The sequence below is a fragment of the Carcharodon carcharias genome, chromosome 8, assembly GCF_017639515.1.
Source record: "Carcharodon carcharias isolate sCarCar2 chromosome 8, sCarCar2.pri, whole genome shotgun sequence".
NCBI classification, from domain to species: Eukaryota; Metazoa; Chordata; class Chondrichthyes; order Lamniformes; family Lamnidae; genus Carcharodon; species Carcharodon carcharias.
This window is the reverse complement of record NC_054474.1, coordinates 22,289,643-22,304,425: the sequence shown is the minus strand read 5'-3', so window position 1 is coordinate 22,304,425 and position 14,783 is coordinate 22,289,643. Positions and strand designations below refer to the sequence as shown.

The window sequence follows — 14,783 nt, the reverse complement described above, 5'->3', positions numbered from 1 at the left end:
CAATATCAAATACTGTATAATTTTAAGCTTTTATCAATACTTATTCTACTTCCCTTCTCCTCCCTTCTACAGCTCCCCACCTCCAATTTATTTTTAAATATACAAAATCAATAGAACCTCTAACATCAACGCTTGCTGGCTTGACTCAAAAGCAATACACTCAGCTCAATAGATTTTGGGTTCAAACTCCATTTCCAGACTTGAACACCGAGGTTAAAGGAGTGCGATTAAAACTGCCCATTTCTTCAGGAGGGTGCATAAAATTCCATAATATCTTTTGTTGGACATGGAACTCTTAGTTACCTCAAAGAATTAGCTGATAATTCATCTAAATTACTTGGTCAGCCTACAAATAGTGGCTTACTGTAGGAGCATTTCATGGGCTGCCAAATGCTGAGGGTGTGAAAAACAGTAGGCAGAGAGCATAGCTTGGGTGCTAAATAAGTACTTTGCATCTGCCTTCACTAGAGAAGAGGATGCTGCAAGTCTAACAGTAAATGAGAGATAGTAGCTATTTTTGATGGGGTAAAAATAGAAAAAAGTTTGGCAGCTATCAAAAGTGGAAAGTCACCTTGACAGGATGGGATCCATTCCAAGTGGCTGTGAAAAGGGGGAAATTGCAAAGGGCCTGGCCACAATCTTCCAATCCTCTTTAGAAATGGCAGCAAGGCCAGAGGACTGAAGGATTACAATTGTTACAGCCCTGTTCAAAAAAAGGGCTAAACACGCCCAATGTGAGGGATGAGGAAATAAAAAGAGAAAATGTCAGAAAAACTCAGCAGGCCTAGCAGCATCTGTGGAGAGAGAAACAGAGTTAACGTTGAGTCTGTATGACCCTTCTTCAGAGCTGAAAGAAGGGTCATACAGACTCAAAACGTTAACTGTTTCTCTCTCCACAAGTGCTGCTAGACCTGAGTTTTTCCAGCTTTAATCTGTTTTTGTTTCAGATTTCCAGCATCCGCAGTATTTTGGTTTTATCTAAGGGATGAGGAAGCTGTTACAGGCAATAATCTGGAAAAAAATTAATTGGCACTTGCAAAAGTATGGTTGAGTGAATAAAAATCAGCATGGATTTGTTAAAAGGAAATCACTTTAACTTGATTCAGTTTTTCAATGAAGTAAATGAGAAGATTAATCTGGATAGTGTGGCTGATCTGTATATAGACTTTCAAATGGATCTGATATAAAATGCCATGCCTTGTCTTAGAATGGGATTTAAAAGGACAGCAGTTGTATGGATACAAAATTAGCAAGGGATAGAAAGCAAAGAATAGTGGCACAAAGCTATTGTTCCTGACTGGAAGGAATTGTACAATCCTGTTCCCTAGCAGCTGGTATCAGGCAGGGCCCGGGAAAGGGGAGTGCACCTGCTACAAAACACCAGGGCCTGGGGGGGCTATGGAGGGGTGGAGGGGGCTCAATGTTGAGTTCTTCCATACTGAGCAGCCAAAGGCAGAACTGCAAACCTGAAAGACCAGCTTTAAAAAAATTAAGAACCATCAGGCAAAGAGTGCTGCTCCTCTAATCACAGATCCCTCTTCCACTTGCGCACTGGCCTCCAAAATTCTTCTAAACCTTCATTAAATATAAATTGTTGCTTTTTTTTTGACGCATGGGCAAAAAAGGGAAAGGGAGATCAGAGAAGATGTGGAGAGGGGTGTGGACATGAAGAGAGATAGACAGAGAGAAAGGAGGATAAAAGCAAAAAACTGCAGATGCTGGAAATCCAAAACAAAAATAAAAATACCTGGAAAAACTCAGCAGGTCTGACAGCAACTGCAGAGAGGAACACAGTTAACGTTTCGAGTCCGTATGACTCTTCAACAGAAATAAGGAAAAATAGAAAAGAGGTGAAATATAAGCTGGTTTAAGGGGGAGTGGGACAGGTAGAGCTGGATAGAGGGCCGGTGATGGGTGGAGATAGCCAAAAGATGTCATAGACAAAAGGACAAAGAGGTGTTGAAGGTGATGATATTATCTAAGGAATGTGATAATAGGTGACATTAAGGGTAGAAAGCAGGACGAGCAAAGTATAGATAGCCCTAGTTGTGGGGGGGCGGGGGGGATTGAAATAGGCTAAAAGTTAGAGATAAAACAATGGAAATACATTTAAAAATAATGGAAATAGGTGGGAAAAGAAAAATATATATAAATTATTGGAAAAAAGGGGCGGGGGATTGGAAAGGGGGTGGGGATGGAGGAGAGAGTTCATGATCTAAAATTGTTGAACTCAATATTCAGTCCAGAAGGCTGTAAAGTACCTAGTCAGAAGATGAGGTGCTGTTTGCGTTGAGCTTCACTGAAACAATGCAGCAGGCCAAGGACGGACATGTGGGCATGAGAGCAGGGTGAAGTGTTGAAATGGCAAGCGACAGGGAGATCTGGGTCATGCTTGCGGACTGTACCTTGCTCGTCCTGCTTTCTAACCTTAATTTCATCTATTAGCACATTCCTTAGATAACATTACCATCTTCAACACCTCTTTGTCCTTTTGTCTATGATATCTTTTGGCTAGCTCCACCTATCACTGGTCCTCTCTATCCAGCTCTACCCCCCACTTAAACCAGCTTATATTTCGCCTCTTTTCTATTTTTCCTTAGTTCTGTTGAAGAGTCATACGGACTCGAAACATTAACTGTGTTCCTCTCCGCAAATGCTGTCAGACCTGCTGAGTTTTTCCAGGTTTTTTTTTTGTTAAAGAGAAAGGAGGGATGCTTAGAAACGTCCGCAGGGACAAGAGGGAAAGCAGCAATGATTTCTTGGGCTCTCAGGTGTGCTGGTATCCTTTGGGAGAGGGTAGTTAAACAGATGGAACCAAAACCAGCCTGTTTAAGGCTTCAATGGAAGCAGAAAATCAAATAAATGAATTGAGTTTTTGAATTTAAAAATACATTAAAATAGCACAAATTCTTGAGGGGCCAGCGCCAGAGGAAATCCGTAGAATGGCGATTCTATTGGTATAAGTAATTGTTTGCACATCTACTATAAATCATTAGGGTTTTCAGCAACATCAAATTCACAGGGCAATAAGAAATTTTACTCGCTCTTTTTAGCTAAGATTTATGCAACAGAGGCGCTTTCTATCTGCACACAATAAGTATATTAAATTTAACAACTCTGTGTCATTCCTAATGGCCTCAAATTGCATAATTTTAATCTAGCCATTTTTGCAGCTTCTAGCATTTACAAAAGCTTCTGTGCTACAATATTTGAATATTAATTTCTTTGGGAAAGTTCAAACAATGCATTCTGCAACAGCAAAAAACAATGTTGCTGTATTAATAATGGTATTTATTAAAAAGCACCAATGCTTTTAATTGTTGTATATTTAATCCTTTTGGCTTTTCTGACAAGTCATTACTTGTTATTGAAAAAGGGCTATACTTGTTTCGCAGAACTCTGAATCTACAGAAAACCCACACATTATGACACAAAATTAGAAGCTCCGCAGTTCCGAAGAATCATATTGGACTCAAAACATTGACTCTGTTTCTCTCGCCACAGGTTCTGCCAGACCTGTTTCTCTTTCCACAGATGCTGCCAGACCTGTTTCTCTCTCCACAGATGCTGCCAGACCTACTAAGCTTTTCCAACACTTTTTTTTTATTTCACCCCTGCTGCTTCCTGGCCTTTCCTCTCCCATTTCAAGTCTGAAGATGCTTGCTTTACAGGATGGGTGTTTCAATCACCTGTTTAAAAAGCTGCGTGAGAGAAGAAGTTATAATGTATGAACAGATCTGCAGGTGATTGTACTGCTAAGGGCTTTCTTTTGAAGCTCTTGTGTTATCTTCCCTTGAAGGTGCTAAGACCTGTTGAATGCAATCTATTGGCGAACTCAATGAGACAAGAGAAAACTGTGCATTCAACGCTCGAGTTAATCATTGCTCCAGCTCCTCCAATCACAGGTTCCTTCTCTCCCAATCTTGCTGCTCCTGCAGAACAAGACTTATATTTGGAGCTAAAAACCAAAAAACTGCGGATGCTGGAAATCCAAAACAAAACAGAATTACCTGGAAAAACTCAGCAGGTCTGGCAGCATCGGAGGAGAAGAAAAGAGTTGACGTTTCGAGTCCTCATGATCCTTCGACAGAACTTGAGTGAGTCCAAGAAAGGGGTGAAATATTTCACCCCTTTCTTGGACTCACCCAAGTTCTGTCGAAGGGTCATGAGGACTCGAAACGTCAACTCTTTTCTTCTCCTCCGATGCTGCCAGACCTGCTGAGTTTTTCTAGGTAATTCTGTTTTTGTTTTATATTTGGAGCTGTTATTCTGGCAATTCTCACTGGCCACCACACAGGAGTCTTTCAGCTGCATTGAATGATTTGTGACAACATATTCTGGAGGCCAACAAGCAGAAAAAGACAGAACAGCAGGGAGTCTCGGCCAGTAATGAGGCCAGAGCTGGCACTCGGCCTCATGCCAGGCTGGGCCCAGCTGTCGCCCTCATCCGCAGCACGAGCCACTCCTAGGGAACTGGAACTTCAATTCTTGTGATACTGAGTTATCTTGAGTGAGGTGAGAGAGTGCTGTGTTAGAGTGTCCAGGGAGGCAGGGGGAGGTTAGGCAGCAGGTGAATGGGACCACTCCTTCTCCTCCACCCCTCCCTCCTTCCTTCTTTTCCTTCTACACCTCTCCAACAATGAAATAATGCCAGCTGCAGCATCTTTCATTTTCCTAAACTGTACAGAACAGGTAGTCAAAATATACAAAACAAAAGCTGAAAGGTTTTCTTGCAACTGGTGTAGCAAGTATTGAATCTTTTCCCAGATTTGAATTTAACGTCATCGTGTACATATTCTGCATATTGCACTACATGTTAATGAGGCAGTCACCAAAATCAGTGTTATTGTCCGCAGTGTTACAACTAATGGGATACTTCTCTGTCAAATTAACAATATTGCTCAAATTAAAATTTGTACTCTCTGGTTTATTTAACAGTGATGGTGGGATCACCTATAAACTGACACTGCATTATATCATTGCTGCTCTTAATATTAATGACATATACTGCCTATATAATCAGACAATATTTGTAAACAGATGCCAACAATGGGTGTTATCATTTTATTAGGATCTTTTGGCAATTATTTGGTGAATTGATTGGTGGATCTTGAAAGGGGGGAAAAATAGCATGCACAAATGAAGGCAAAGGTTAAAGGGTGGGGAGGGGATAAGTGGCCCAACAAGTATCCGGACCATTACTCTTTTTGATAAACATCAACGACCTGGGCTTGGGTATACAGAGCATAATTTCAAAGTTTGCAAATGCAAAAAACTTGGAAACTTCACTAACAGCGAGGAGAACAAACTCCAGGGGAACAAAAGACAGATTGGCAAAATGGTCAACACGTGTTAAATTTCATCTGCACAAAGAAGTGTGAAATGGTAACAGGGACGAGAAGACACAATATAAATGCTACAATTTTAAAGGGGTGAAGGAACAGAGATCTGGGAATGTATGCATGCAAATCTTTGAAAGTGGCAGAACAAGTTGAGAAGGTTATTAAAAAGGCACCTGGGATCCTTGGCTTTATTAGAGGAATAAAGCACAAAAGCAAGGAAGTTATGTTAATCTTTATAAAACTTTGTATAGCTCTCAGCTGGAATAGTGTTCAGTTCAGAGCTCCACACTATGACGGATCGCAAGGATTTAAAGAGGGTGTGAAAGAAATGTATTAGAATGGATGAGGGATTTTTGTTACATGGGCAAACTGGAGAAGTTGTTACCATTGTCCTTAGGGCAGAAATGGTTAAGAAGAGATTTGATAGAGTGTTCAAAATCACAACTGGTTTTAATGAAGATAGACTGGGGGAGGCAGTGGCGTAGTGGTATTGTCACTGGGTTGGAGACCTGGGTTCAAATCCCACCACAGTGGAATTTGAATTCAACAAAAATCTGGAATTAAAAGTCTGATGATGACCATGAAACCACTGCCAATTGCCGTAAAAACCCATCTAGTTCACTCCCTTTAGGGGAGGAAATCTGCCATCCTTACCTGGTCTGGCCTGGTCAACCAACGTGGTTGACTCTTAATTTCCCTTAATGAGAGGGCATTTAAGGATGGGCAAAAAATGATGGCCTAGTCAGCGATGCCCACATCCCAAGAACGAATATTAAAAAAACAGAACCAGTTTGCAGTGGTCGTAACCAGCAAACACTGATTTCATATAATGGCAAAAGAATCAGGGGCAACATAAGGAAAAAAAGCTTTTGCAGCACATTGTTAGGATGTGGAATGAACTGCCCGAGAGGTTGGTTCAGTAAAGATTGATGTTAATACTTGGAGGGAAAAAATGTACTGGTCATGGGGAAGAGCAGGAAAGTGGGACTAACTGGATAGCTCTACAAGGAACCTGCACAGGTCTGAATAACCTCTTGTTCATGGTACATAATTCTATGATAAATATTTATTTTATTCAACATTCCACACTTACATTATAGCATCAATGTTATCAGATATGTTATTTCATGAAGCCAGGAATTTCTTCTATATAAGTACAGAGTGGGTAGAGATGTATGGTTATGGTTTTACCAGTGTGGTAGCTACAATCCAGTGTCCAATGAAGGTGTTTCACTAAGAGTGCTACTAACCTACCTGCTTAGTGTTGTCAGCCAGAAATACGAAGTAAACACAGCAAAACCCCAGTTGGGTTAGAATCAAAAAGAACTCCACCAAAAGCCTGCAAGAGAATAGCAACAGCAATCACAGACTAGAGTTAACTGTCTTGGCCTAATATGCTCAAAAAAACAAACTACAGGGTTTAGCATTATAATAAAAGCAGCATAGGACTGACAGCCCTGTAGCAAGTAGAAGGAAGCATTCATAATGCAGCCCCAATTGTGGTCGTATGGGGAGTTGGAAGGAGGCAACAATGGAGAAGTACCCTGAGATATGGGTGGCAGCGGAAGGAGTTTGTAATGCACAGAGTAGGGGAAAGGGATAAGCAATGGTGTCCAAGGAATGGAGGGGGAAATAGGAACAGAAAGAGGGAAGAGCAAAACAGACATTCAAACAGGAAGTAGAAATTTAATGTTTTCACTTGCATACTGCCATCCATTACTTTCTAGCACAATTAATACACCCTGATCTTGCCAAAGATTCAAATACCTTCCAATAAATGAATGTCTTTGCAGCCACAGATTGGGGCACTCTTCCAAACTGTACATCACCACATTTCCATAATCCAGAAATGGCTTCTGTAACCTAAGTTTATACAGGCATATAAAAAAGAGATTCTTAAAAATTCAGCAATCCAAACATTCTTCCCCACGAGACAATAATTTCAACAGTATGCATCTTTCTCACCTAAGACCTAGAAATCTGACACCCCCAGTAATTATCTTTTCCTCATTGACAAACAGACAGCAAGTGCACACCAGCAACACAAAACAAAGGATCCAAAATAATTCACCCAGCTTTACTGCAACTATTATTTTACAAAACAACTACTCAATGCCTCAAAAGAACAAAGTTAATTCCGTTTCAATTGTTCAGATAAAGTAACCAAGTGGAACAGGAAATAGCTTACAGTATTACAGATTGATTAGCCCAGTGAAAGAGTGACATCTACCTGAATTTTGAAAAACTACACAGAATTTAGAATGAAGTCCAAACGGAAACAATGACATTTATTACCAGTGTTTGATTGTTAATAATGACTATTGGGAAATTCTACATTATTAGCTTTAAACCAGAATCTAGTCAAGAGAACCAAAAGCTTAATTGAATAATTAGAAACCAAAAATTGGCATTACATGTTAGAATTCTAGGGATCTATTCACATTGCATTTTCACATCATTATCACTGAAGAATCTAATGTTTAAGTGAGAGATTACCAAACAGTTCATGATACAGACACCAATATCACAGCATCTCTGAACAGTCTCAGTTCTTTCTTCAAAAAACTGCACACCCTTCATGGCATATGCAAGTATCCAAACCATAATAATAAAAACAAAAAACTGCGGATGCTGGAAATCCAAAACAAAAACAGAATTACCTGGAAAAACTCAGCAGGTCTGGCAGCATCGGCAGGGAAGAAAAGAGTTGACGTTTCGAGTCCTCATGACCCTTCAACAGTTGAAGGGTCATTGAAGACTCAAAACGTCAACTCTTCTTCTCCGCCAATGCTGCCAGACCTGCTGAGTTTTTCCAGGTAATTCTGTTTTTGAATCAAAACCCTAATATTTGCTTCCTTTGGACTTCTGAGATTCTAACAGATTAAAAAAAGAGAAAAATAGAGAAAAAAGCTGATCATGTTCTTTCACTTTAGATACAGGTAGGTTTGATTTACGATGTTGTTCAAAACAACCTTGTGCTTCTTACCACAACATTCTGGAATCATATCAGCTGGCCTTTAGTGATCACAGAAGTAAGGATCCTGACCCTGTATGCAAACTTCAAGGATGTGCATTTAGTGCCACAGAACCAATTTTCAATGCCCATTTTGGGTTCCAAAAGACAGGTATTCCTCAGCTAAGGCAAGGTCATCTTCACATTAAGGTAGCATTTTGACTATGTAACACCAAGGTGACTTAGAAAATCTGAAGTCAGTTGGGATTGAGAAAGAACTCATAACTAGCACAAAGGGAGGTAAAGGTTGTTAGCCCTAAGCCTTATCTTCAGCTGTTTCATCAAAAACCTTGGCTTCATCAGGAGTGAGGTTGTTTGCTGATGACTGCAGTGTTTAAGCTTCATTCTCAATTCCTTGGATAATGAAGCAGGCCACTCCTGCATGCAGCAAGGTCTGGGCAATAAAAAAACATTAAAGGGAAACTCAATTGGACTGCCATAAAATGCCATTGCTAATACTGGCCAGAGGCTATGTATTCTGTGTCAAATGGCTCACCCCCTGATTTGTGAAAGGTTCCTCATAACCTACAAGTCAAACGCCCAATGGAATACTTTCCCCTTGCCAGGATAGGCACAGCTACAACAACGCACAAGAAACTTGACACCATCCAGGGGGAAAAAAATGCCCACTTGACTGGCACCTTATTGTTAGTATAAAACATTTATTCAATCCACCACTAGCTTATGTGAGTGCAACTGTGTACTATCTACAGAATTCACTGCAGCACCTCCCAAATGCATGACCTCAACCACCTAGGACTAGGGCAAAAGGTATAAGGGAACATTTCCTCCAAGTTCCCCTCCTAGTCACACATCATCTTGACTTGGACATACATAATTGTTCCCTCATCTTCACTGTTGAACTCACAGAAATCTCCATCCAACATTATGAGAATATCTTCACTGCATGGAAAACAGCTATTTCAGAACGCCCACCACTGCCTTCTTGGGACAACTAGAGATAGCAATAAATGCAAGGATGGTCACTGACACCCACATCCAGAGAGTTATTTCCACAACTTGCATTTATACAATGGGCCATAACTTCTGTGGAGTGGCAATCACAGTTAAGATTGCCAGCCAGCTCCCAGTTACTTACACTGAAATGTAGCTGCATCTTTCTCACCTGACCTTCCAACTCAGTTGGGGTGAGAATAGTGCAATGTAGCAGGTTCCCAAGGACTTCAGTCGAGTGCAGGAGAGTTAATGGTGAGGGAGCCGTAGCCCTTTTTTTATTGCACTAGCTGCCATAAAGCAAATAGGTTTAAAGGTGAAGCCAATTTGAGATGTAAGGGAGAAGATGAGTGTGTAAGGTCAGTGGGCAGAATGGAGTGGGTGGGTGCAGGGGCCACTCTTAGTCAGGGAGGTTGGGGGGGCGCTCGGGGTGTGTCAGTACTATAGTACTCAGGATTTAGAAGAGGTTTTAATTCTTCTAACTTTTCCTGGATAACCATTTCTGTAAGACTCTTCAAACCATTTGAAGAGTGAAATTTAAATTGGAGTATCAGATGGTTTCCAGTGCAGGATAATTGCCCACTGGAAGTTTGAACTTCAAGCAATTGCCATGCAATCCCTATATAGAGACTTCCAGGGATTCCCTCAGCCCCTCAGGTGCAATGCCCTGGAGATCAGTAGTTATGGGCTATTGCCTTTAATGGAATAAAACATCCTAAGGTGTTTCATAAGAGCATTATTAAACAAAAGCTGACACCAAGCCACATTGGTCAAAGCGGTAGGCTTAATGGAGCATTTTAAAGGAAGAGAGGTTTTGAGACAGAGATTAAGAGAGGGAATTCCAGAGCTCACCTTGAAGAACTGATTAAAACAGTGGGCAGAGAAAGGCTGTGCATATTATTTATATGGACTCCCAGAAGGCATTTGATAAATGCCCTCATAAGAGACTGTTAGTTAAAATTTAATTCCAAAGACTTCAACGCAAATTAGAAAACTGGCTGAGTGGCAGAAGACAGTAGAGATAACAGGGAAAGTATGATAATTTGCAAAATTTGCAAAATGTGCCCAGGTGTCCTTAAGGATCAGTGCTGGGGCCTCAGCTACTCACCATATTTATTAAAAACTTAGATGCTGGAATAGAAAGTCACATATGCAACTTTGCTGAAGACAGAAAGATAAGTGGCATTATAAGTAACGTAGATGGAAGCGTAAAATACAGAGATATTGATAGCTTAAGTGAATGGGCAAAACTGTGGCAAGTGGATTTCAACACAAGTAGATGCAAGGTCATCCACTTTGGACCTAAAAAGGTTAGAAAAGGTCCTTCCCTGAACAGCGAAAAGCTAGAAACAATGGAGATCTGAAGACACTTGCGGGCCCAGGTACGTAGAACATTAAAAGGTCATGAGCAGGTGCAGAAAATAATCAAAAATGCTAAAGGAACACTCCTCTCTATATCTAGAGGACTAGAATACAAGGGGTTATAATCATGTTGCAGCCATACAAAGCCTGAGTTAGACCACACCTTGAGCCCCGTGAGCAGTTCTGGCCAGCACACCTTAGGAAAGATATAAGCAAAAATACTGTGGACGCTGGAGATCTGAAATAAAACAAAGTGCTGGAAAATCTCAGGGGGTCTGGCAGCATCCGTGGAGAAAGACAAACTGTTCGACTTCTGATGAAGAGTAATATTGGACTCAAAATGTTAATTTTGTTTCTATCTCCACAGAACTAGGGGCAAAGTCTAAGTCTCTTCCGCAAACAGTAATTGATGCTAGATCAATTGTAAATTTGAAATCTGAAATTCATAGATTTTTGTCATCTAAAGGTATGGGATATACAGCAATGGCGGGTGTGTGGGGTTAGGTCGCAGATCAGCCATACTCTCACCAAATGGCAGAAGGGCAGGCTAGATGGCCTACTCTTGTTGCTATAGTTTAGGGTCCAGGCAGCTGAAGGTACAGCACAGAGGTAGAGAGGTAAAATCTGACATGTTAAAAGGCGCTAGATAAATGGAAGTTATTTTTTAGTTCCATCTAGAATTTGAAGGAGAAAACGTACAAGAGCCACAGTAAAAAGGGATACAAGAAATGGGGTTGTGCTCTTATTGGAAAAAAATATTATAAACTCTTGACAGAATACAAATCTAAAATTGACTAACCATTCACTCACCAACTAAAAATCATTTATTTTAATCCCCCGTAAGTTAAAAGTTATTTAGTACTGTATCAACAAGTCTGAAGCATTACAGATGTACAAATGCTGACTACCTGGAGAATATTAGCAAAATCACAACTCACTTAGCACATAGATAGTGACTGCATTTGACCAGCAAATGCATGCAGTGTACAGCTACCACTCCCATGATAATTAAGCTGATCGGACCAAGCTGTGGATAAACGGAAAACAGAATTAAAACCTTAAATTAGACTAGCCTTAGTTCTGCATGCAAAATTCATGAGATTTCCAATTGATTCATGTAAATCCCAAATATTTAATACACACAACCTTTTTGAAAAGTCTACTTGAACAGGCATTTTAGGACCCACACAATGGGAGGACCAACAAAACTAGAGTAGAAAGATGTAAAGTTAAACCCAATGGTGCACAATGCCAGTTCTAAATTTAACCAATTACAAACTACAATGGTTGAAGGGGAAAAAAGGGATGATCTCTCAGCGGTTCCACATTCCTATGATACCCCACCATTTACCTTCTCTGTGGCAGTTCAACAGTTTCCATAAACAGGCCATAGACATTACAAAGGCCATTCAGTCTAACAAATCCATGTTAGAATTTCACACCAGCAAATAGTTCCAAGGCCAAGTATCCTAGAAACTGAAATTTGCATTTTAATTTACTGCCAGAGTTTGTGTAGCCTTAATTGTTTGTTGCAGTAGTAGCAGCAGCTATTATACTTGGACAAACAGGCTTAGACTGACAAGTGGGAGGTAACGGGAGCACAAAATGCCACCAAATAACCAATGTTTGGCTGTCATCTACCCTAGGTTTGAATAACAGATGACAACTGTCTTGCCACCATCTACAAGACTCAAGTAAAGTTGCGGTGGATTTTTCACTCACCTGGACGGGTACTATTACAATATCTGAAGCTCAATAAGATCAAAGTAGTGCTTTGGAAAGCAAAAGCTAATTTTTGGGGTTAGAGAATGGAATTAGAGAAGATAGAGGACAATAGTGAGAAATATTTAAAACGGTGATCAAGAATGTTCAGAGAAACATATTCAGCCAAAAATCAGGAATAAACTACCAAATAATTAAACACAATGGAATAATAATGGAACACCATGGATGAATAAAGACATGACAGTAAAGTTGAAACGAAAAGACAAAGTGTATTTAAAGACACATAATGAAAAGTCAAAAGAACAAGAAGAAATCGAAGAAGAACTATGAATTATCAAGGATTATAAGAACAGTGAAGTACTTTAGAGGTGCTTAAATAAAGAATAAAGTTAGGGATAGGGCCACCTGGGGTTGCACAAGATAAGCTGATTGGAATGGCAGCAAAATGGCATATCTATTGAATAGTTATTTTGCTTTAGTGTTTATCTGGGAGACTCAAAAGGTAAGAATGACATTAGGTAGAACACAAAAATGATAGACTTTTAAGATAGAAAGGAAGGGGATCATTGATAAAGTAAACATGGAGAAGATAAAACTCTTGATCCGAATGGATTGCATCCATTCATATTAAAAGTTAGGAAGAGATAGAAGCACTATTACACATAAAAATTAATTAGAAAATTTAATAATGCCAAAACATTGGCAAACAGCGAATGAAATATAACAAATATACAGAACTACAGGCCAGTTAGCTTAACAGTGGTGGTAGGAAAAATAACAGAATCTCCACTACGATGTGATTGAAAAACTATCTAGAAATAAAAAATATAATAAGAACAGTTAGCAGTTTTCAAAAGGGGAAGCCACATTTGACCAAGCTTATTGAATTATTTGTTTATACTTTATCATTTCTTCAAAGGTAATGCCGATGTAATATATTTGAATTTTCAAAAGCTTTCTGATAAGATACTGCGTTGTAAACTTGAGTATGTGGAATTAGGAACCGATAGCAGAATTGATAGCAAGCTTGCTGCAAAACAGAAAAGGGGTTAAACTACTCAGACTGGTAAAAGATGGGACATGGTGTTCCATAGGGATTGATTATGGGGCCACTGTTGTACACAATTTACATCAACAATTTGAACTTGAACAATATAATTACCAAATTTGAAGATGAGACCAAACTGAAGGTTGAAGTTGATACAAAGGAAGAATGTGACAAAATAGAAGAGGACATTTTATAAACTTATAGAGCGGGCATGCAGTTGACAAAATAATTTCAATATAGGTAAGACTGATGTGATGCATTTTAGTAGCAAGAATAAAAAGGCTGCATACTGCTTGGATAGTAAGAGTCTAAATGGGGTAGAGGTGCAAAGGGATCTAGGGGTACAGATTCACAGGACACAAAGGGATATAGGTTAATAAGACCACAAAAAAAATGCACTGGGGTTCATTTCTAGAGGAATAGAGCTGAAAAGCCTAGAAGTTATGCTAACTTTGCATTGAACCTTGGTTTAGACCACACTTGAGTACTGTGTAAGTTTAGGTCTTCATATGATAGAAAGAATATAGTGGCACCAATAGCAAGATCATGTCAACACCATCACATTCCCCTTAACGTAATCACTGTTAGGTCAAAATGCCAGAAATCTCTCCTTAATACCATAAGCAGAAGGACGGCAGCAGTTCAAGGGTCACCTCCTCTCATTCCCAAGGGCTACTAGAGAATATACAATGAATGCTGTCATACCAGGCTCACCAACAACAAAAAAAAAACAACTAGAGGAGTTGCCAGTGTAAAGGACTAGGATGGGAAGTTGGAAGAGAAGAATGTTAGCAGTTTGAAATACGTTTAGAGAGAGTAGTAGAACAGGCTGGAAATAAATGGTTGTGGAAATAAAATCAGGCCACTTAGAAGGCCGAGCTTTGTTATTTATAAATCCAGGACACCGTATTGTAAGGGTGGAATTGATATTTCCACCAATCCTGCCTCCCATTTTGTTTCTAAATTATGGTGTGCCAGCAGCAATAAGGTTGGATGACAACAGGGCAAGTGGTGGTGCCCTCAAGACTGCAGGAATGAGGGAGAGTCAGAAAAAGGCCAGGACATTTCTCAAGATTATGGGGTGGCAGAAGCCAGGGAACAGAGGCTGTGATGGATGAGTTACCAAAGCCAGGCAGGGGTAGACCAAGAAAGCCCAGTGAGATCAAGGGCATCAGAAATTCTAATACAAGTTCCCTTCTCTTACCAAACAGCTAGAGCTTAAATAGAATGGGTAAGAACTTCCACTGGCGACCTCCTGAAGTTACACCAGGATGTCAGGAAAACCCCAGCAGAGGTTCTAGCCAAGCACTGACAGCATGCAAATTGACAGTTGCTCAAC

The 14,783-nt window shown here is 40.0% G+C and overlaps 1 protein-coding gene across 1 annotated transcript in view; it reads right to left on the bottom strand.

Moving 5' to 3' along the window:
- Positions 1–14,783, bottom strand: part of slc36a1 (solute carrier family 36 member 1) — an 82,555-nt gene that overhangs the window by 56,400 nt on the left and 11,372 nt on the right. Inside the window, exons 4-6 of the mRNA XM_041193965.1 lie at positions 11,610–11,698; positions 7,110–7,205; positions 6,597–6,681 (exon numbers count right to left, since the gene is read on the bottom strand). Of these exons, the coding sequence (XP_041049899.1) occupies positions 6,597–6,681; positions 7,110–7,205; positions 11,610–11,698 (270 nt within the window). The remainder of the gene's footprint in view (positions 1–6,596; positions 6,682–7,109; positions 7,206–11,609; positions 11,699–14,783) is intronic.